Below are 23,481 nucleotides of genomic sequence, written 5' to 3' on the forward strand. Positions count from 1 at the left end.
AAAATTAATATGTATATACAATAATACAGTTAAATAAATTACATCTATAGTTAATTTTTTAATTGTGAGCCATGTGTTGTTCTCATCAGCTCTCATTTTATTGCCCTGAGGACATTTTTATTCCACGAATTAGTTTATGGTTGATACATTCCTGGAGCAATTAAAAAAGGATCAACTTCTCCTCAATGAAACAGCTGCTTGGCTCCGCCCTCCTATTTCCATATTTGGAGCACTTCCACATTCCACGGGCCGGTGGGCGGAGCTATGACGCCACCTGTTTCTGAATGGGCCGAGAGGCTCCAGTTCAGTCAGCCGGTGTGGACAAAGTATTCAGGGACCGGAGACGGTGGGACTGGCGGAGAGTAGCACACGAGTTCGGGATACACGACTTTTTTAAAAGTTGTGTGGAAACATGGGGCAGCCTCGGGTCAACTTTTTCTGCTTTCTATTTATTATTCGAGTTTTAATCAGCCTTCAGTCAAAAGAACGTAAGTACTTTTTAAATCACGTTGTATAGAAAAGTAGTTTGATAGCTTTTCACTGGACCGCACCTTATGAGTCAGGAGGCTGGAATTTAAAGTTTTGCTTCCGATTTAGCTCTATTGTTTTCCAGTAGCAGCTTAAACTTTCTTGCTGTTGGATTTTTATTTTAACTTTCATTTATTTTTCTTTGTTTGTGTTTACTTTATGCTTAGCCAACAAATAATCCAGAGCAGCGTGTTTTGAGTTCTTCTGTTCATTTATTGAACTTGCAGTTGTAATAAAACCCAATGATTATGGAAATGCTTTGATTATCGCTTTTTCTTAATAACTCCATCCGTCTTCTTTAAAATTGAATCGGCGCCTGGCTCTGGAGCTGCTGAAGGGGGGCACCTGTTTCATGATTTAACATGTCACACTTTTCTTTTTTTTTTTTGTTTCTATCGGGTCACGCAGATTCATGTATTTCCCCGCTTCATGGTCGTTTAAAAGCCCACGCCTTTCTCAGACACTATTAAATCTTGCACCCTGAGCCCTGGAGGACACGGTCCCTGAAAATCTGAATAAGACCGACATGGCTGATTAAAACGTGAGAGCGTGGCATGTGCCCCCCATAAAACAGCTTCCCCACCCTCAGATCAAAGCTGAGAGTTTTACTTAACAGCTCAATAGTTTATATCTGAGCCTTGCGTTGGCCAAAGGGGATTTTTGTGCTTACTTATGTTTATATTATACTGTAATACAATTCAGAGACGGTGCATTGTTCAAATTGACCCAAGAAGAACTTAATTTGGAGTTTCCTTCCAGTTCAGAATCTGAAGTTTCTGTGTTTTACAGATTATCTTGAAACCCCAAATCAGTTTCCAAGAAAACTTAAATAGAAGGAAATCTAAATCAGACTTGTTACGTTCTAGCTTAAGTTATACATTATTTTTACTGCAAGGTAAACCGTCACCGATACCCGACACAAAGAAGCAAACCACAAAAGGCCATTGCTAAAGGAGCTGCTCTTACTCTATCCAAGCATAATAATGGAAAGTTGAGTGGATGGAAAAAGTGTGGCTGTGGCATTCTTATCTTCTGAGAAAGTGAACATGTTTTTTTTTTCCTCACACGTAACCCTAAATTAAGAACACAATTAAAAGTTTAAATATGACCACTTTTCAGCTGAATTACTGAAATAACTACATTATTTCATAAAATTCTAATTTATTGAGATTGTTTTTTACAATTCCTTTGAGAGCTGTGTTCTCTTTTTGGTCCTCTGGGCTTTAAGTTAGACCTAAGGACATTTAAGGCAAATTTGTACTTTAATTTATTCTGATGAACAAATTTAAAACTTAACTGCTTAACTAAAGAGTGTAATTGTTATTCTTAATCTCATGTGCTACTATTTTATTTTTTTATTTCATCTCTACTTAAGTGAATTTTATAATGCTTTGCCCAATAGTTGTCTGTCCTTTTTTAATTTTAGTCAATGTGCCTTTTGGGGAGTTCTCCCTCACAAAAAGAGATTTTCTCTCTTTTTGCTGGTATGGTAAAATAATGGTTACATTATTGCTGGTAAATTAATGGTTACATAAATTAAAGTAAAACAGGACAGTCGTGTCACGGTTTTATGTCGATGAGTCAGACGTTATCAGTTGAGCCTGAACTGGCTGTAACTAAGTCATATATTTCTGTTTGTCCCTGCAGATGTGTTGCTAGATATGAAAGCTTCTGGGTCAGAGTTGGGATGGTTGACGTCGCCGAATGAGAACGGGGTGAGTTTTTATGCCTCAACAGGCACTTTTAGGATTCCAGATTCACGACTTGAAACTTGACTTTTTTTACGAGGACGACTTCTGTGAAAGTAAAACCTGCCTGGTGACAATGACAGAGGCCTTCCTCTTGCTCATTTAGCTCCACTAAAAAAGCTCTCTGGGAGAGATGGAATGAACGGCAGCTCGATGAGGTTTGGCAGAGCGCAGCTTGTCTTGTGTTAATGTTACCCTTTCATAAAGAGCTTATGAATGCCGTTAAAATGTCAGGGTTCAACCTACATTTAAATTTACTCTACCAAAGTGCGTTTTACAGGCCTACAGTGGATTACTCGTTATGTCCAAACCATAAAGCTAAATTTTCTCTCCTTCTATAAGCAGAGATAACACTCAGAAGAGATATAGAAAGACATTACAGAGAGAGAGAAAAAGTCTCATCCAGATGTACAGAGCCATCTTTCCCATCTCTATCTATAGTTCAGTGGCTTTCCATCCAAAATAAGAAACAGGATATGGCCATTTCCAGAGTGTGGTCTGTGTTTCTTGTTGCACTCAAAGATCTAAGAATGTACGGATTGGCGTTGTATTAAAAAGGATTTCCCTGTTTGTCCAATTTGAGCTTTGTTCTATTGCAACTTTGTCTCCACTTGCAAGATTTATTTAGTTTTGCACGTAGGATCATTATTTTCTGGAGTCTATTTTTTGGCTGTAAAATTCCTCAGTAGTTGCATAGTTAAAGGGATTGGCATGTTCGAAGACTTTAAGCAGTTAACACCCTCCCTGGGAAGTAGTATAATTTTAAAATCTTTTGTAGTTCTCAATCAAAAAACAAACCAAGAACTTCCCATGGAGTCGAAATTAAGCTGGAAAGCTGGAATTTATCAAGAGTTCAGCCTCCAATATGGCTGCAGCACCTTTAAAATGTATAAATGGAATAAATCGAGAAAGCTTTTTTATTTTAAAATGGTTAAAATGTTATTGCACTCCATGCGATTGGTCTTTTATGAACCTTTATAAACACTGTCACCAATTTGCGTTATGGTTATTGACCAAAGAGTCGGGTAAAATTGAGACAGGAAATAAAGACAGGAAATGATGCGCCACAAGTGAACAGGGTATGCAAAGGCTTTCCAGTCAGAGTTCTGTTTGAAATAAAAGTAAAATGGTTTAAAAAATAGAAAGATTATGGTTCTTTAAGTTGCTACTGTTTTATTACAAAGACATACTGTACTTTTCTACTAGTTAGTTACTCTTAATAGGAACACGCTCTCTTCTGTGTCTGTGTTCAACTCATCTGCGGTGTACTGTCTTTTCCACATCAGTTGTAATGTTTGAGGACTCAAGCTTTCCCTAAAACCTTACCGAACTGCTAACATATGATGTGTTAAATTTTAATCAGGACTTAAGTCTTTTAATCTTTTTACACGTCAGTGCTTCCCTCTAGTAAAAAACCCTCTAATTGCTGGTGACTTTGCTGCCATGCCTCTCTCAGCGCTGTGCTTACAAAGCTTGTTTAAGGGCCATAAATGTTGGTTCTACTGTAGTAGTTGCTGGGTTGATTCCTTCCACGCATGCAGCCATGTGTGTTAATGGAAAACCACACACGTTGAGAGCGCACGGCACATGCCCAGACGATGTTAATGTTTGGGAAAAAAGCTTCAGCAGACTTCTGAGCTTTAGGGGCTTTTAAGAAAGCTTGAGTAGGCCTGTTGCAATAAGCTATAAATCTAGTAGTCGCATTATAAATTAGCTTCCATTTGCATGAGTTATCATTTTTCTCTTCTTTCTCTTTCTTTCTACTAAAAATTAGACAAATGTCTAGTTTACGGAGACTTCACAATTCATTGCATTTGTTGTTTCTGTTTTGTTTATTAATCTCGCATTTTTATGCCATTGACATTATATTAGTTCAAAATAGTCTCAAAACAACCATATTATCACTTATCCCAATAACTTCTGGAACAATTTATCATCCAGCATGATTGTTATCAGTGACAGGCCTAAGCATGAGGAAATTTTCCGCTTTCATTCGGTGATATTGATGCCATTTTTTTATCTTCTTGCAGTGGGAGATTGTTCAGACGGTGGTGAACAGCTCACTTTTATACACCTACAGCGTTTGTAATGTAGACTCTGCTGACCAGGACAACTGGGTACGGACAACTTTCATTCAGAGACGCCCGGAGAGCAGCCGCGTCTCTGTGGAGCTCCAGTTCATCGTCCGGGACTGCAACACCTTCGGCGGCGCTTCTGTCACCTGCAAAGAAACGTTCAACCTCTTCATCTCGGAGGCTGACGCCGACGTGGGAACCAGCTTCCGCAAGGGGCAGTTCCGCAAGGTCGCCACCATCGCCCCCGATGAGGTCACAAGAGGCCGGGTGCCGAAGGTCAACACCGAGACGAGGACAGTGGTGCCCCTGTCCAAAAAGGGCTTCTACCTGGCTTTCCAGGACATGGGCGCCTGCGTGGCCCTGCTGTCTGTCAGGGTTTACTACAAGACGTGTCCGTCCACCGTGCAGAGCCTGGCAGCCTTCCCGGAGACGGTTGCAGATGCCTTGAGGGAGGTGGAGGGAGTCTGCGTGAAGAATGCCGTCAGTCAGACCACCCCACGCATTTACTGCACAGCTGAGGGTAAATGGGTGGTTCCCGTGGTGCAGTGCCAGTGTCTCCCAGGATACGAAGCCACAGAAAACTCCTGCCAAGGTAAGCCTTGCCAGAAATCTGCCTTCAACTGTGTTTGTCTTACTTTGGGTGTTGTAACAAATTTGTCTCGGCGGTGGGCAATGAGTGTGCAGGAATGCTAATTATATCAGGTTTGTTTGGAAATAAGTGCCAAGAGAAGGCAGCAAATAAAGGTTTCTTCATATTACACAGAAGAGTCAATCTGTGAGTAAATTTCAACTGTTTTCCTCTGATGCCTCATCATAATTGTACCTGTTGCCCAACAGCCCTTTGTTTCCAGCCCTGGTCTCTTTGGTTTTAAGAATGAGGCACGGTTTTACGACTTCCTGTTAAATGCAACTCTATATGACCGTTGAAATTTTTGTTCTTTTATGTCATAAAAGTATTTATTGTGAACTTAAAGCCTTAGAATGAGATGTTGGAAAACTGCTGTGTAGCTAACGTTACATTTCTTGAAAACTCAAACACAAATTCTATTATGAAAAAGTACAAATCCAAGAAGGTTTAAAACTGACATAAAATGTAATTTCTTCTCTTCTTAGACATTCATACAAAGTCCAATGTTGAATGTTTAGAAATATTACAGGTAGTTAAAATGACCCAATGAATTGTGTATTACTTTGGTTTTTAAAATTTCACAACAAAAATGAGCTTTTCCTGGCAACACAATACTGATGAAAAGTTAGACTTTATAAATATAATGTATTATTACAATTAATTAAACATTACCTTTTGACTGCTTCTTAAGTTGAAATTTCCATTGTAAAAATCAAACGTTTCCCAACAATCCTAACCTCAAACTCCAGTATGTCCACCTTGTAAATGACTCATTCTAGATCTTGTGAAACTCTTGAGCTGGCTTTCTACTATAATTACCTCAAAGCTGCAGTTATCCCTGTTGTTTCTACACGTTTTGCTAACACACTTTTTCCTTCCACCCAACTTTCTAAATATATCCTTGCATACACAACTCACTGAACAGCCTGCCTCTTAGGAATGACCATTTTTGACAGATTAAATTTTTTTTAAGCAATATAATTTCCAAACTGAAGCTCATATGTTCCTTATCCACACACAGATAGATATAGGAAGTGATTAATATAGATATTTAAGGGATTTACTTGAGTTAATCTTGGGGATTACATCTAATGAAAACACAGAACTGTTTATTGGAATAAAATATTATTACATACAAAGGCTGCTACTTTCCCTACTGCTGAACAATTTTCTTATACACTTTTTTCTTCCACTCAACTTTCCAAAATCTTGAAAAAAAAATAAATATATATATATATATATGTAGATGAACTTTGCTACATTCAACTAAAAAAAATCTAATAAAATGGATGTCAAAATATAAATGTAAGTAGAAGTAAGTTTCTTAAATAAGAAAAGGACAGAGCGCTGGCATTCATGCTCTATGTGCTCTGTTTGCGTGAATAGAAAAGTTGGTCTGTCCTTTGGTATTCTGGGGTGTGGTGTGTTGAACTATCTGGAGGAAACGTGGGAGGAGAAACGGTACGGAGTGAAGAGGAAGGAGGGAGGAAGGGCCGTCAGTGTGCTGCGGGGATTTCAGAGAGGAATTCTTTCTTCCTCACGTCACCGCAGTACCTTCAGCGCTGATTGACTGGAGGAAGGGCTGTGTGAATGTGTCGCAGTGACTACCTGAAAGCGGCGTGTGTCTTCTCCTCGCAGGAATTTGTTTTGGGCAGGTCGCTAAGGCAACCAGAACCACAGATTGCAGGGAAGAAGCTGACACACCTTTCAGGGGTTAGACTGAGTCAGGCTGCGGTTTTATGACTCCTCACAGTCCGAGCCACCTTGACTGGCGAAGACATGTGTTTTCTTAACCTGTTCCTGTAAGACCATTCATGCAGAGTCAAGGGATCAGCTTTTATAGGTTCTAAACACAAGGGAAATAATCTTTTAAGTGGTTAATGAAGTGCTTTTGAAGCTGTTTAATGTGGAGAAATATGGTTTTCTGTTTGCATTTTGACTCTTTCTTTACTGATACAATCTCCTCCACAATTAATGTAAAATATTGTGCAACTAAAATTAAAATAAATTCTTGTAATAGATACTTTAATACCGTTGGCTAACAATGAGATTTGGAGAATGTGTTCTTTACCGTCCTCATATTTTTCAGTGGCCACAAAAAAATAAACTTATAAAATTAACATTTTTAATCATTTTTAAAATCAATTACATTTTTAAAATAGGCTTTTTATGAGTTTCTGTTTCGTAGGTATATCAATGGTTTTCGCTTCACTTAGCAACTCTTAAAAAATGGAATAGACCAGAATACAGGTGATTTAGTTAATTAATTTGATATTTTTTTCATAGATTAAAAAATTGGGGCATGAAAATATTCTATCAAAACATGATTAAAATGCAAATAAAAAAATAATTAATTAATATAAGTGATAAAGAACCAAAATAAAATAATAATTGAATGGATATTAAGGAAAAGCACCTTTTAATACAAATATTATCTGTTCCTTTACGTAAAATAGATGTGTTTGATCTTTGTAGGTAAGAAATGTACCAGAAGAAAGGCATGTTTACTTACCTTCTACATTTTGAAGAGTTTCAGGTCATTTTTTGAACCAGAAGTCATGGATTGAAAATAAAAATTTCTGAAACACTTTAAATAACTTTAAAAAGTGGATTTCAGGTCAACAAATAATTAATTTGCATTTATTTTACAGGAATCATTAATTGTGATTGCAGCAATTTCATTCGAAAGGTTGGATTTGTCAAAATAATATTCAAATTTTACATTTATTTTAATCCTTTTTGCTGTTACTCACCAGGGAAGCTGCAGTTGCATATTTTGTGTTGCTTTATATAGACTAAACAATTGATTAGAAGGCCAATTAACTGATATTGAAAAGTTCAGCCCAACATACCAGGAACTGATAAGCACTGCACTTCAAAGCACAAGTGTCGCAATCACATTGTAAAAAATAAAAAAATCAAGATGGAACAGAGGATTGTTTTAATCTTTAAGGTTTCTTAATGGAAACGGAAGTTGGCACAAAAAGGCAGGAAATTTTCTTTGAACAGGGAAATGTATGATTCCAAAGTTTAGATGATAACCTGATTAATAAGACAGAGGAAACATCTGTTGTTACACAAAGGTGGGGGGGGGGTACAAAAAGGAAAGAAAAAAACTGTGATCTTCTGTCAGCCAACAAGAGAAAGTGATATCCTAACAGGCTCATGTCCTGCGTGTGGATTCCACTGGCGAGTCCAACTGCTGTGGGAAAAGGAAGCAGGAGCGACATGAGGAGGAATGCTGACTGACACAAATAAGCAGATTGTTCTTTAGTGGACAGTTGGTGCATGAGGAGAGGTTAGATTTGAGGGCTGCTTAGTTAGGTGTGGGGTGTAATTTAGTCAAGAGGATTAGTAGAGCCACAGGACAGCTGTTAGCCAATGACATGCCCCACTCGGTCTCCTTTTACTCTTTCATCCGGTTGTTAACACACGCAACGAGCTCCCTAATCCACGCTCTCACTCATTATAACAATGGCTTGAGCCACAAAGAGCGAAAAAATTGCTTCGATTATTGGATGCAGCGGTGCGTAATTCATGTTCTTTTGAGAGTTTTAGCATAAGAGAGCGTGAGAGCATCAGAAGAATAAACGCAGAGATAATAATTTGGAAAACTTTCAGCCATCTCATGCAAATGCTTTGTATTGGAATTTGCATCAGATATGCAATGCAAACACGCGGTTAGCATTTAGATAGGCGTTGCCTATTGCCAAAGTTTGCATTAACAATGTTTGGGGTTTTTATACACTGCACACATGCTGCCATTTATGAGCTTTATATGGAGCAATGTAACTTGTTTATGGCACCACTCTGTCCAATCTCACAGACAATGGATGAATGGGGCCGTAGTTCCTTTAGTACGTGACAGAGGTCCTGCTGTTCCAGCTCCAGATAAAATGGGCAGGCCCCCTTTTCTTATTCGAAATAACCTCGGCTACACCCCCCCTGTCGCCGAGTGACTCCCCAGAGAGCGCTTCTGTTGGTGCTCCAGACCTTAGCCCCTGCCGTCCCCCCTCTATTCATCTTCATCCCACACTCAACCTGCTGCTTCTCCTCTTGTGCACCAGCACTACTTGGGGTGCAAAGGTCCTCCTGCTTTGGTGGGGAAGCAACGCGCCCATGTCTTTAATCCAACGTTCGCCAGACCTCTTCTCTCTCTCACCAGAGCAGGCGCCAGACTAAAGGCAGGTCCTCAGAAAGCATTGTAGACGAGATCTTTAAATATTGAAAAAAAAACCAACACAACTTTGTCACTTTTTTAATCCACTGTAGTTAAGAGTTGACGCCTCTCTCACATTCACATGTTTAGAACAAGGTTTGCTTTGGACAGAGGAAACCAAAATTAAAAGTTTTAGGCAAACATTCAATAGGGCTGGACATTAAATCAATAGCCAGTATCAATAGATAATGTGTTTGGTAGAGTATTCAATAATTTCACTGAACTAAGATCCAGAACCGCACAGCATTCTGGGAAGGTAGGCTGAAGAATTCTACCTCTTTCGTTAACCTAGCAACAACCTGTTGAGTTACTTGTGGTTACCTAGCAACAACCTGTTGAGTAACTTGCGCAGCAGCAGTTTAAGATTTTGCCACTTTACCTCGTAACTGCTTAAAAACAGAAAAATAATGGTGTGAAGTGAAAACTGTGGATAGAAGATGAAGTTTGTCAGTATTTCAAATATTTTAAACAAAAAAAACCCAAATACTTAATTATCAATATCAGCCAATGTGATAAGTTTTCAGGGATGTCGTCCAGCCCTGGCATTCAGGAAGCTGGGTGTGGCAGAAAACTATCATCTCTATAATGAAACATAGTGGTGGCAGCATCATGCTGTAGAGACCATTTTCCTGGACGGCTGGTTAGATATTCATGGATGGAGCTAAATACAGGGGAAACCTGGAAGAAAATCTGTGAAAGAGTTGAGCCTGGGGTGGAGGCCCAACATCCAGCGGCCGCTGAGGCCTTACCCCAGTCAGAAAATATGCGCATCTGCTTCCACAAAGGAAGGAAGAAAGGCCGGAAACAACAGCCTCTGACTGAATTGCGGCTCACTTTCTGATTTTTGTCCTGCATGGATGTTCATTAACCTCTCATGCCCTGGAAAGCTCTTTATCTTTGCAATGAAAAGTCCATTTAAACCACTCCAGCAGTTTCCAAGCTGCCATTTCCTTTGGCAAAAACAAAAAATATTATCTACCAGAAATCTGAGCCGCATAGTTCACAGGGGAGAGGAGAGATCCGATCACCTGATGGATTTACTGCCCCGCTGCCATCCGGTAGGCTCCGGCACTGTGACCTGAGATCATGCCTTCAGGCTGAAAAAAAAAAAGGACGAGTGCAGGCAGATCAACAGGGAAATCCCGTTTCATTCTTCCGGATACAAAGACTATGTGATTATAGGTTAGTCACAACAAATGCTTCCTTTTGGTTGAAAAGGGGCCAGACTGACAGGGACAAGCTTATTGTTTGTTTTTGATCGCTCATTCCTTCCTCTGTTTGTCTCTTTCATTTGTCACACTGAAATGAACACACCCTTTTTCTCTCACACAGAATGCAAACCAGGCTACTTCAAGCCGTCTGCCTCCAACGAGTTTTGTCAAGTGTGTCCGGATAACACCAAGTCGTCTTTAGCCGGTGCAGCCGAGTGTGTCTGTGAGGACGGCTTCTTCAGATCCCCATCTGATCCTCTGACAGCAGCTTGCTCTGGTAAGAGATCCTGCTCACTTCTAGCTCCATCTGGACTCACTGGGTCTGTCTTAGAGGACTTTTCTGAGTGACTGACTTACTTCCTGGTTCAGCTCCGCCCAGCGCCCCACGCGACCTCACTTCCACCACGCTGTCGGGAGATGGCCGCCTGCTGCTGTCCTGGAGCCCACCTCTGGAGACCGGAGGCCGCAGCGACCTGACCTACAGCGTGGCGTGTGAGATCTGTGACGAGTCCCAGTGCGTCGCCTGTGGCGAGAAGATCCGCTTTGAGACCGGTCCGACAGAACTTAAGGAGCCCGGAGTTGTTGTTAGTGACTTGGATTCGCATCACAACTACACATTCACTGTGGAGGCTCACAGCGGGGTGTCGCAGTACGGCACAGAGAGGGCCACTGCAAGCATCACCACTACTCTGGATTATACAAGTGAGATTTATGGGCCTCATTTCCTATAAATATTCATTGATCATTAGTGTAAGCTTACATTACCACCATGTAATTATTGTGATAAAAATGTATAAAAAGGCCTTCAAATTAATTAATCTCAAGGTTTCAGAAGTATCCAACATTTAATCTGATTAGATACTAAATAATCATTTATATCTCTAACAATTCTTTTAAATGAATGCACCTAAAGGAGTTTGTGAAATTTATAATTTGCTTATTTTAGTTTCACTATTGTTGAGGGACTTTTAACCAATAATCCGTAACTTCCTAGAAAACACAGAGGCCATTTTTGTCAAAATGGAAAAGATATGAGAACATACTGTAGTTTCTCACCTAAGATTTTTTTGTTTGTAATTTTCTGAATTTGGCCTTATGTTAGTAAGATATTTTTTAATAATATAGCTCTTTTATATAACAAATAAATGAATCACAAATGCTTTACAATAAAATATAAAATACATAAATCACACGAAAATGTTCAGTACATGAAATGTTCAGTATTATCCTTATTTCCGTCAGCTTAACAAACCGACTAAATGTCCAACATCACATAACATCTAAAGTTTATCTGAATAATGCTGCATGAGTTCAATCTAAATAAAAAATAAAATAAATAAATAAAAAAGGAAACAATAAAACAAAGTAAATACTAGGGTGTTAAAATTAGATCTAAATAAAAGCCTGTTTTTAAAGAGTAGCCCTTTGTGTCACACCATATTTAAGGGATTAGTCATGGATTACTTACAACAATGCCTGGATAAATGTACAAAACTACAATTGAAATATGTCTGTTACATTTATTCAATAGGAATTGTCAATTAGGTCAATAATTGTGAAGCCACTAGTGAATTTCTCAATATATAGATTTTTCTTTATATATTTTTTTATTTATATGTCATATAAAGAAAAAAAATCTATTTTTTTCCTTACATATAGAAAAAAATATAATTAGATATTTATTAATACAATTAATTTACGTAAAGAGTAAATGTAATCAGATTAAAGGGTGATTTTTCCTCTGAATATGTCAGTGTGCTGCTGCATTAGAAGTTGAACGTCTTTTAAGCTTTTTTTACACATCCGTGTGGCTTTGTGTGATATAACTAAAGTCTTGAAGCTTTCAGATAAGAGTCACTTATTGAGTTACCGTGAGCTAGGGTTCCAACCAGCTTAAGAGAGGAAAAAACTGTTTTTGTACAACGTTTCAATTAAAGGCTTCTACAAAAGATGGACTTACTACACAGGGAGGAATTTGGTCTGACCCGCTGAATCCCGAAGGCTTTCATTTCCAAACACTATGATTAGTCACTAACCATTATTTTGCGCTCTGTCTCTCGCCGACCGTTAGATCCCCCCAAGGTGACGTCGATCCATCTGGATGACCGTGGGCCCACCAGTCTGTCTCTGTCCTGGACTCTGTCTCGCAGACCTCCAGCCCACATCAGTCACCACTATGAGCTGATGTACCGCAAAAAAGTAAGATGGAGAGCTTTTCTTTTCCCATGTAAAATGTATAAAGCGCTACTATGGCTGGCTTTTAATATAGATTAGCATTAGAATAAATCTTTCTAACACAATTTTAAATTCTCCTTGCAGGATATTGAGGGAGAGAGCGATGTGACCACCTACACAGTCCTAATTCTGGACAAAAACTCTGTCCAGATTAATGACCTCACCCCAGATACGACCTACTTGTTCAGAGTTTTGGTCAAACTGAGTCCTGAAGCTATGCCTGGCAGCTACAGCAAGGACCAAGCATTTCACACGTCAGCCTTAGGTACAAACATCCATAAAAGCCACTAAACCCAACGCACATCAGAATAATATGTCCTGTAAATGTGTGTGTTTTTCAAAATGACAATGATCTTGTGTGATTTGTGCAGCTGAATCTCAGACACAAAACAAGCCCACGCTGGTGATGGGAGCTGTGGTCGGAGTGGCTGTCATCCTGCTTATAGTCGTCGCCGTCCTGCTGCTGCGAAGAAGGTACGTTTCAACCGACTCTAAATCCACATTCGACATGTGTGTGTCATTGAGATAAATATTGTGTACCATTTACAAACCTGTCAGCTGTATTATTATCAGCCTCAAAACAAAGGAGGGGTTGTAGTAATAGTTAGGGCTGCTGTGGAATAAATCCTTTGTCTGATTCAGCTGAGGCTGACCTGCAATTATTAAAAGCTGGCATCTATTCTGCTTAGTCCCACAGTGATTGGTCTTGTTTTTCCTCTCAGGAGTCTGTGCTCCCGGGGCAGAGGAGGACCTGAAGATCCCTACTTCTCTACAGGTTAGCAAACCAGGAAAGCAGTGTTTTGTCAAACGATAATGAAAATGTTGCTTTTGTACTTATTTTTGCTTATTTTGTTTTCTTCTTCAGATCAGCTTAAGCCTCTGAAGGCGTACGTCGACCCTCATACGTACGAGGACCCTAACATTGCCATCCAAAAATTTGTCAAAGAAATTGACCCAAATATTATCAGGAAGGAAAAAGTCATCGGTGTCGGTAAATATTCATAAGTTTAATTTGAGACTGCAGTGATTGGAGATTTAGTGGCTGATTTCCGATCACCAAAATTTGATCGATTTTAGTCATTTAGAATTTCAAAACGCTTTATTTCTATTTCATTTTGATAGTAAAATCAAAGAGTTACAAAGTTGTCTCTTTTTGGGTCTTTCAACACTGGTCACCAGACAGTTTCAACTTTAAGTTTAATGACATTTCTTTGAACCATTTTGAAACGTTTCCTTTCATCTTCTGTGCTCATCAGGTGAGTTTGGCGAAGTGTTTCGGGGCATGATGAAGGTTCCCAGGAAAGGAGAATTGGCTGTAGCCATCAAGACGCTGAAGCCCGGCTACTCAGAGAAACAGAGGCAGGACTTCCTTAGCGAGGCTAGCATCATGGGCCAGTTCTCACACCCAAACATCATCCGGCTCGAAGGCGTCGTCACCAAATGTAAGTATGAAGCTTAAGTCAGACCTTCTGTTTAACTGGATGGATATGTAAAGCTTAATTTGAATTATAATGATATTTTTAAATTTCTTTTCAGTCAAGCATGCCATGATAGTAACAGAATACATGGAGAATGGAGCTCTTGATACATATCTGAAGGTAGGTGTCTAAATTTCCTTAAACTTTGTGAAAATTGAGAAAATTAATTTGCCATTTCTATACCATTTTTAGAACACTAAATGCTTATATAAAGAACATAAACAACAATTTTTTTTTTTTTAATTTAATTTAGGAACATGATACAGAGATTCCTCCATACCAGCTTTTGGGAATGCTGCGAGGAATAGCTGCTGGTATGAAATACCTCTCTGACATGAACTATGTCCACCGGGACTTGGCGGCGAGAAACGTCCTGGTCAACAGCAGCCTGGAGTGCAAAGTGTCTGACTTCGGTCTTTCTCGTGTCTTGGAGGACGACTGCCGAGGGCACCTACACGACCAGAGTGAGTCCAGCTTTTTATTTCACCGTCTTTAAAGCTGCAGTATGAAACTCTTAATAATTAATGTGTTTTTTTAGATAATCTGAAAAAAATAAACTGGGCAGCTAGTACTCCCGGTACTAGATGCAGAAATACACCACTAGTTCAGAAACAACCAATCAGAGTCCTGGGGGAGGATCTTAGCTCTGTCAATCACTCTTGTGCTCACTCCATCCCGCTTGCACTTGGCTGGTTCACCACATCATAGCCATGAGTGCTAATGCTAGTTAGCATGGCCACCGATGACGTCGGATAAATGGTTTTCCTGTAAAGTTGAGTTGTTTCTCTGCCATTAGCACATTTCGTATTACGCGATGCTAGATGTGCGAGCATAATTGACAGCGTTAAGACACTCCTCCTAGCACTGACTGGTTGTTTTTGACTGGGGGCGGCATTGGTGGCACTGGGGAAGCCTGATTTTTTCACAGATTATCTGTCTCATGTCATACTGCCTCAACATGGTGACATTTTAACAAATATGGAAAAACATATTTTTGTAAAAGTTACATACTGCAGCTTTAAAACAGAATTAGAAACTCCAACTCAGCTGGGTTTAGTCTCTATCCACTGCACATTTGTTAATTGTGTTTCCACTCATAAGCGTTTGGTCCCTCACCGCCTCATATTTCCTCTCCTGTCACATGTTAAGCTTGGTTTGTTGATGTTTCTCTGGTGTCAGGGAGGTAAAATCCCAATCCGCTGGACCGCTCCAGAGGCCATTGAATATAGGAAGTTCACCTCGGCCAGCGACGTGTGGAGCTTCGGGATAGTCATGTGGGAAGTCATGGCATTCGGAGAACGGCCCTACTGGGACATGAGCAACCATGAGGTATGTTTCATCTGTCACGACCCTTATGGCTGTGATGACTGATTGTTTTGGCCTGTGTTTGGAATGTGGTGATTGAAAGCAACCTTACGGCCAAGCATGTGGTTTCTCACCATTTTCATCAAATCTTAATGTTAGTGTAGGTGCACAGCAGTTTGTTGGACTGCTGCCTGTTCAAACTGACTGTAGGTCATAAATCTACCTTAAATTCAAGAGCTGCCTTAACTCGGCCCCCCTCTCCTCCTCAGGTCATGAAGGCTATCAACGAGGCATTCAGGCTTCCTGCTCCGATGGACTGCCCGTCTGCTATCTACCAGCTCATGCTTCAGTGCTGGCAGCACGACCGCTCCAAGAGACCTCGCTTCTCAGACATCGTCAACATTTTGGACAAACTTCTGCAGAGTCCAGAATCTTTGAAAACCATCGCTGACTTTGACCCACGGTAAGGACAAAATGTTTGTTTTATTTATTAGAGAAAGACACATGAGGCATGAGGTAACTGATATATTGTTTATGATGTTGAGGACATGTGCTTATGCTAACATTTCATCTTTTTCATTTTTTAAAATTGTTTTTACTGCAAACATACAGTATATAGTGTTAATAGCTCCTGCATACCTAATTTTACCTAACTCTTATATTCAAAATTGTGTTTATATATTAAGACTGAAACTAATGATTATTTTTAGCTGATTATTCTGACTTATTTTGATAAAAAAGAGCACTTTCTGCAGATTTTTCATTTTACCTCTTAAGCTTTTTTTATACAATATTAGAAATACATTAAAAGATGCAAATAAACAAGTAATTCAATAAAATGTTTTTAATAACATACAATAATATAGGATTCCCTTAGCGAATTTGAACTGGATGAAGTGAAATTATGCCACGGGAGGAGTTTTGGGTGAAACATATTTACAGACAAAGAAGTTTTTATCTGAAATTCAAAATGTATATGTGTTTTGTGCAGTTTTGACTTAATTGCTGCTGTGAATATTTGTTTTTCTAAGCAAATTAATTAATAGCCATTAACTGATTATTAAATTAGTTGATGATTATTTCAATAATCGATTCATCATGATTTATCTCATTAATTGTTCAGCGGTTAAGTAAATGTATTTACTTAAGTAAATACATTTACTTAACCGCATATGTATATACAGTACAGACCAAACGTTTGGACACACCTTTTAATTCAATGAGTTTCCTTTATTTTCATGACTATTGACATTGTAGATTCACACTGAAGGCATCAAAACTATGAATAACGCATGTGGAAATATGCACTAAACAAAAAAGTGTAAAACAACTGAAAATAGCCCTTATATTCTAGTTTCTTCAAAGTAGCAACCTTTTGCTGTGATTACTGCTTTGCACACACTCTGCATTTTCTTGATGAGCTTCAAGAGGTAGTCACCTGAAATGGTTTTCACTTCATAGGTGTGCCCTGTCAGGTTAATAAGTGGGATTTCTTGCCTTATAAATAGTCATGAAAATAAAGAAAACCCATTGAATTAGAAAGGTGTGTCCAAACTTTTGGTCTGTACTATATATATATATATATGTATATTCATTTTTTAAAATAATAATAGTTGTTATAAATATTATTATAACGTTTGTGAGAATACACATGGTCTCTCACGCTTGTGAATACTGATTTCCTGTGGTTCCCTGCAGCGTTTCCATCCGCCTGCCCAGCACCAGCGGCTGTGACACCACCATGTTCAGATCGGTGCCCGAGTGGCTCGAGTCCATCAAGATGAGCCAGTACAATGAAAGCTTTGCTCGAGCGGGGATAACCACCATGGACCATGTGCTCGCCTTGAGGCCTGAGTAAGTTCTGTGCTGATTCATCTTTCAGCATGCTGCATTTTTATCAGCACACTGAGGAATTATAAATAGTTGATGTGCTAATTTAATTTCCATCATAAACTGCCACAACTATGTGTGGACAGTTTAAACAATTCTTGCATGACTTTAACTTTTAAAGTTAAATAGTCAAGGAGATGTAGACTGTTACACACCCTACTTGTCTGTGCAAATTAAACTTTCTGGTGCTCTGAGCTGTAATTACTCCACAGGAGCACATTTAGCTACGGAATGTGACTTTTATATCTGCATACGTTACAGATTCCCGCTTGTGTTCAGCCTTCTGACAGCAGTGTGTTGATTTGCTTCTTTTCAGAGACATTAGGAGCATTGGCGTTCGGTTGCCCGGCCACATGAAGAGGATAGCATACAGCATCCTGGGCCTGAAAGACGAGACCAGCTCCCTCAGCGTGTTTGCAGTGTGATCTAAGCATTCCTTTAAATCAAAGTGCACTGACCGGCCATGCCATTTCACTCAGACCAGGAGGGGACTGAAGGGGGGGAGTGAAACCGAACCACGCTGCAAGGATTTTTTTTTTTTCCCGTCTTTATGTGGCCCAACATTGGATGATTAAAGAGGAGCCACCAAGCCACTCAGAAAGGACTGAGAACTGAGCACATTTGTGTACCATATCATAACAGAGGATAATAATTTATATAAAAAAAAAGTCTCATATGTTGAACATATATGATTTCTATAATGTAGATTACAAAAATGTATGAAAACATGCATAATGTGAGAGTGCTTGCACTTGTGGTAACTGACTGAAATATACCAAGCACTCACCTTTTTCTATTCTGGATCCGTCAGCCTTTTTTTCTTTTACTTTCTATAATTTGTGTACTTGGTTATAAATTTGTAAATCTCATTTCACTCAGGGCAAAAATCACAGATTCTTATGTTTTGCAGTTCATGTCTTCATCGGATATTTTCATTTGTTTGTTTACATCATGTCTTAATACAACTGTTCACTTTTTATTTAATATTTATTGTATTTTATATTTATGTCATTTGTCATACAAAATAACAGATCTGGTGAATGTGAGCCCAGCAGTTTTTTATATGTTGGAATAAAATGTTTGTCGCCAGTACTGCCTGGTTGCATTTTCTTTCTTCTTTTCATTATGTGTCTGTGTGAACTTTGCTCCCCTTTACCTTGACAACCCTAAATAAAATCCATTGGCTTCAGAAGAAATTAGCAAACAGAGTTCACATGGGTAATTTAGTCTCCTCATAAACGCAGCAGTTCTGTGAAAACTCAGATGGTTGAAAGGAGAAAAACTATAACACTACATTTGACTGTAAACATCCCCCCACTGTAGAACAGTGGTGGCAGCATCATGCTGCTTGGATGCATTTTTTTTTAGCAGGAAGAGGGAAGCTGGTCAGACTTGATGTGACAATAGGTGTATCTTAATACATGGTTAAACCTGAAAGGAAACCAGTTAAACAACTGAAGTGTATACTGATAAAATACACTTCAGCTGTAAAATAAAATGTAAAAAAGTTTAAGGGATAGGGTAAGTACTTTAGCAAGCCACTGTGTATGCTTCATGCATGTCTGTTATTATATGTTACATATGAATCAAGCATCTTCGACAGCTGTGAATAAGACCTGTAAAGGTCAGCTTACAGTTTGTTTTACTTTCTAATTAGCTGTTCTGCCTCACAGAGCTCGTCCTTTGCTGGCTGTCAGGAAGTTTGACTTTGCAAGGCGGAGCAGAATCTCACACCATTTGTGCTCCATTTCACATCTGTTGCTCAGCCAAGTTAAAATGGCCATGCTCGGCTTAATGCTCACTGGGGATGACGTTGCTGACATGAGCTAACATGAGACACTCTTTCCTATGCATTCCTATGTGGATTTAATCTTAACTTTATGTCTGTCTTGATTTTTTTTTTTTAAATATAATGTTTGTAACAGTTTATAATTTTAGCATAAAGTCCTTTACCGAAACATCTCCACACCTTTTTTTCACACTCATACACAAAGAATGACACACTGCCAGGCTAGGGTGCGTCTAAAAATGCTAAACCCTCCAAAACGGAGTCCAACAACAGTTCTGACACATTAAATGTCCAATATCTGTGTCATATTCCACTGTGTCTCCATCAGCGGAGATCGAGCATCCACACCCATTCCACAGGCACCCACAGTCTATTATGGGAGCCTCATATGTGCTGACAACTGTAACAAAAGGGAGGTAAATTACAAGCCTGAAGACAGAAACAAATAGGCTTCTGAAGATTCATGACCTGTATAAAAAAAAAGTATTTTCCACGTTCAAAGATTTTAATATGTCCACATCCTACAGGAAATGTGGCTAATTAGCAACATTTTTCCAGTTTGCCCTGTGATGTGTGTTAGTTTATTTTAGAGGATAATTTCACATAGTCAGACAGCATTACAAAGTATTTCTTAAACCTTTGTTAATATAAGACTAATCTAAGAGATTAGTTGCTTATTGTTTTAAGACAAAGGACTTCTGCAAAATGATTTCAGTCAGCTTTCTGCTGAAGAAATAGTAACAGAACAACATCCTGCAGGTTTTGCCCTTTCCCCTTTTGAATGAAAAATGCTCTACGTTTTCTACCTTTTCCTGAAACGACAAGCTAAAACAGGTTTTCTTGCTCTTCTAGCGGCAATTTAATCACTAATCCTGGCATTCAAGTTTTTGTTTGTTTGTTTAGAAAACAAGTAAATATTTGTTCTGAATTGTGAGAACTGAATAGTATTCATTTAGCAAACAAAATAAACACATTGATGACAAAATACTTTTCTGCGTGAGAGAGACAGGTGTAACACAAAAATCAAAGGATTCCTCAAGGGATAATTATTGAGCTGCTCTGTAATATTTCTCCAGCACTAATACTATAAAATGTCCAAACCTTTCAAGAAATGTTGTTTTCTAGCGACCCCAGGTGGTGAATCGTGAAATGTCTTTGTGTAACATTCAAAGGTGAGCGAAAATAGGAATCTTAAAATCCCAAAGTTCCCAGACTAGAGAATGTTACGGTCTTTTTTTTAATATATGACATTCCGTTCCCTAATAGCAGTGGTTTAAAACTAACCAACCTGAATGCAGCATTCCTGTTAGTGCAGCAGCACATAAACTCTTTGAAACGGACGGAAATCTATAATCACATAACTGAACTTGTTGATGAAAAGAAAGAAATAGCGGTATGATCTGAACTCAAATTTATCATAATCTCTCGTAACATATATGTTTTTAACAATATTTCTTTCGAAATGCTACATTTAAAAGAGGAATTATTACGTCCGACAGACAACGAAGGCAACATTCGAAACGGAAGTGACATAAACGGTTGTCAAGAAACGGATTTTAGTTTACGGAACTGCTAGCATTTTTGCTAAAATATATCTTTTCCTTATTACCTTTCACTTAATTGTGAATTTTGATTTTTTTTGGGCATGTTTGTGTGAAGAATCGTTATTTTAATGCTGGATTCTATCAACTAAGCAAAACGTGGTATTTGTTTTTAACCAAACCGAAGAGTTTCTGATGCTAGCTGCATAAGTTGCATATATGATGGCAAGAGTTACTCCTGGAGCATTTATTGTCCCTGACTGGTATCGATGTAAAGATAGCAAAGAATACTTCAACAAAATTATACAAAAGAAGAATCGGAAGAATTTTGGTAATTATTAACACATTAAATTGAGGTTTAATTTAGTTATTTCCAGTATCAAGTCTTCTCGGTACTAGAAGTCAACTAAAACATTTATGTCCATTGATGGAAAAACTGCTTAATAAGCCAGTACAAATAGCCTTCTTCTATGACACCTAGACTCAAATGCATTTAAACTTTTTGAAACAAATATCAAATTTAAAGACAATTCTTATTTTTGAGATCTCAACACCACTTACTGACAAACATTCTCTTTAAAAACATCCAGCATATTAAACATGTTTTTTCTTCTTAAACCAGGTCTGTTGGAGTCTCCAGTGATGCCCCCACATGCAGCTGTGGATACACTTGATTATAAGGTTTTCATCTCTGGTAAGAGTGGAGTTGGGAAAACAGCTCTCGCTGCACGCCTTGCTGGTCTAAATATTCCTAGTGTGCACCATGAAACTACAGGTAGGTTTGATTTGCACCACTGATCTTTTTGTTTTTTTTACAACTCTCTGAAAACACTTATAGTTTTCTGCTTTTAAACTTTCTTGTCATGTTTTTGATGCTGTTCAAGGGATTCAGACGACAGTGGTGTACTGGCCTGTGAAACTGAGGGAAAATGGCAGAGTGCTTTTCTTCCGTCTGCAGTTGTGGGACTGTGGAGAGAATGCCTTACGCAGATTTGACCATTTGCTTCCAGTATGTATCAAATATGAAGCTATACACAGTTGAGAAGAATTTACAGGCATAAACATAAAGAAAAAAAACACTTAATAGAGTGATTTAACATCTGATTTTTTTCTCTTTCCTTTCCTCCAGTCCTGTAAGGAACAGGTGGACGCTGTCCTCTTCCTTTTTTCCTTCACCGACAGGACATCCTTCCAAGATTTGTCAAATCAAATTACTAAATGGACCGAGTCAACAGACTGTCTTGTCAAAGTGGTGGTTGGTACAAAGTATCCTTATGAAGAAATAATATTTCACAGCAGTTTTTTACTATGCAGCTGTACATTTGTCTTTGCAAACAGTAGTGTATTAAGAAAAACCTGTGTCATAATTTAATCACTTTTAATACAGAAAAGCATAAGGTGTTCAAAATATGATTACAGTTGTAAAACCTATGCATATTTGCTTATTCTATTCACAATCTTTATGAATAATGCAGAATAAGCACAAAGCAAAATTTGCTATTTTTAAGTGCTTGTTTTGCAGCACATTTTTATAATTCTGCTTATTAAAAAGTACACTGGGAATATGATGACCTGAGTTTAGTTTTGGTTGCAACTCATCTCAGAGTTGGCTTACTAACTAAAAAGAAAAACATTGACAGATAGTGCTCGTGTACTTTTCACACTGTTTGTTTTTGCAGCTGGAAATATTACCAGTTAGTTCCTCTTGTAAGCAAGAGGATCAAATATAGAAGGCATAGTTCACACAGCTGGCCAGAAGTGCACCGGAATTGGCAGCTTTTTTTGAGAGGCACGTTTTCCCTTAATGCTCAGCTTCAGGTTTGACCTCTTCATGCACTGCGATGTGGCAGAGAGAGATGTCAGGAAGTTCCAGGAGACATGGAGGTTACCGGTGTTCCACTCAGGTGGGGAGGTCAGCTGATAGGCTGGGTGACGTAGCCCCCATACTCAACTGCCTCGCCGAGAACTTGTGGCATCAGGACTGTGTTAGAGCTGGAGCAGCTGGTCGGCAACAGCAGCATGAGACAAGGACTCTACCTTAAAAATCCCTGATCAAAGTCATTTTGGTATATTACAGTCTAAAGGGAGCGACCGGTATCTCCTAATATGCAGTGACGACAATGGGAGCAGCAATCTAATGGAATATTTTGTGGCTAAAAAAAAAAAAAAAAAGCTACAATTTCAAGGCAAAACTCATTTCCATGCATTATATGAAGAGGTTTTTTTTTCTGCTGTAGAGTTAGCTTTCAAAATAATCAAAACTGCAGTTATAACTGCTACCTGTGCAGCTTTTCCAACCTCTGTACCTTTGAATACTTAGAATCAGCAGTGATTGGTCTCCAGATCTCTATCCCAATTATTGTGTAGACTATAGCAAAAATTCTGCATTCGCAAATCTTCGTCAAAGTCTTGTCACATTAGTGGCTTTAACAAGTTATAATTAAGTTTGACACCTCTGCCTTAAATTAACACACTGCCATACATGCTTCAGGAGCCACACACACCTAATTTCAATGTTAGAGTTTCTGTCCTTGCCATTTCAATAACACATCACGTGAAACTAAAAAGGTGTTTAAGTAGAAAATAAATAGTACAGCAAAATATCTGATGCATCGTCTGTACTGGTTTTCATAAACACTATGTTAATGTTTTCATGACGCTGAATCACTTTGAACTGCCTTGTTGCTGATGCATGCACTACAAATAAACTTGATCGAAGGAGAAGCCAAGCTCCAGTCCTGCAACCTTTAGATGCCGCTCTGCTTCAGCAGAGCATTAGCAGATCTCTGTAGAGCTTGTCTGCTTGCTAGTGAGGCAGTTTTGCCATTTAATTC

General features: G+C 38.7%; 2 protein-coding genes across 2 annotated transcripts; both read left to right on the forward strand.

Annotated features, from left to right (window-relative positions):
- The first annotated feature begins 299 nt into the window (after nucleotides 1-299).
- On the forward strand, nucleotides 300-18,409 carry epha2a (eph receptor A2 a). The gene is given in 18 exon segments (XM_032550256.1): nucleotides 300-488; nucleotides 2,176-2,243; nucleotides 4,307-4,943; nucleotides 10,531-10,686; nucleotides 10,779-11,111; nucleotides 12,481-12,608; nucleotides 12,729-12,909; nucleotides 13,016-13,118; nucleotides 13,367-13,419; nucleotides 13,510-13,635; nucleotides 13,901-14,086; nucleotides 14,181-14,242; nucleotides 14,376-14,561; nucleotides 14,563-14,586; nucleotides 15,302-15,451; nucleotides 15,697-15,890; nucleotides 17,126-17,281; nucleotides 17,634-18,409. Coding segments are annotated over 18 exon segments (2,928 nt in total). The 5' UTR covers nucleotides 300-412; the 3' UTR covers nucleotides 17,743-18,409.
- Nucleotides 18,410-20,645: 2,236 nt separating this feature from the next.
- cplane2 (ciliogenesis and planar polarity effector 2) lies at nucleotides 20,646-23,250 on the forward strand. Its single transcript, XM_032548951.1, is given in 6 exon segments — nucleotides 20,646-20,978; nucleotides 21,270-21,422; nucleotides 21,532-21,656; nucleotides 21,777-21,913; nucleotides 22,466-22,546; nucleotides 22,548-23,250. Coding segments are annotated over 6 exon segments (750 nt in total). The 5' UTR covers nucleotides 20,646-20,866; the 3' UTR covers nucleotides 22,690-23,250.
- The last annotated feature ends 231 nt before the right edge of the window (nucleotides 23,251-23,481 follow it).

Source organism: Xiphophorus hellerii, chromosome 20, assembly GCF_003331165.1.
Source record: "Xiphophorus hellerii strain 12219 chromosome 20, Xiphophorus_hellerii-4.1, whole genome shotgun sequence".
NCBI lineage: Eukaryota > Metazoa > Chordata > Actinopteri > Cyprinodontiformes > Poeciliidae > Xiphophorus > Xiphophorus hellerii.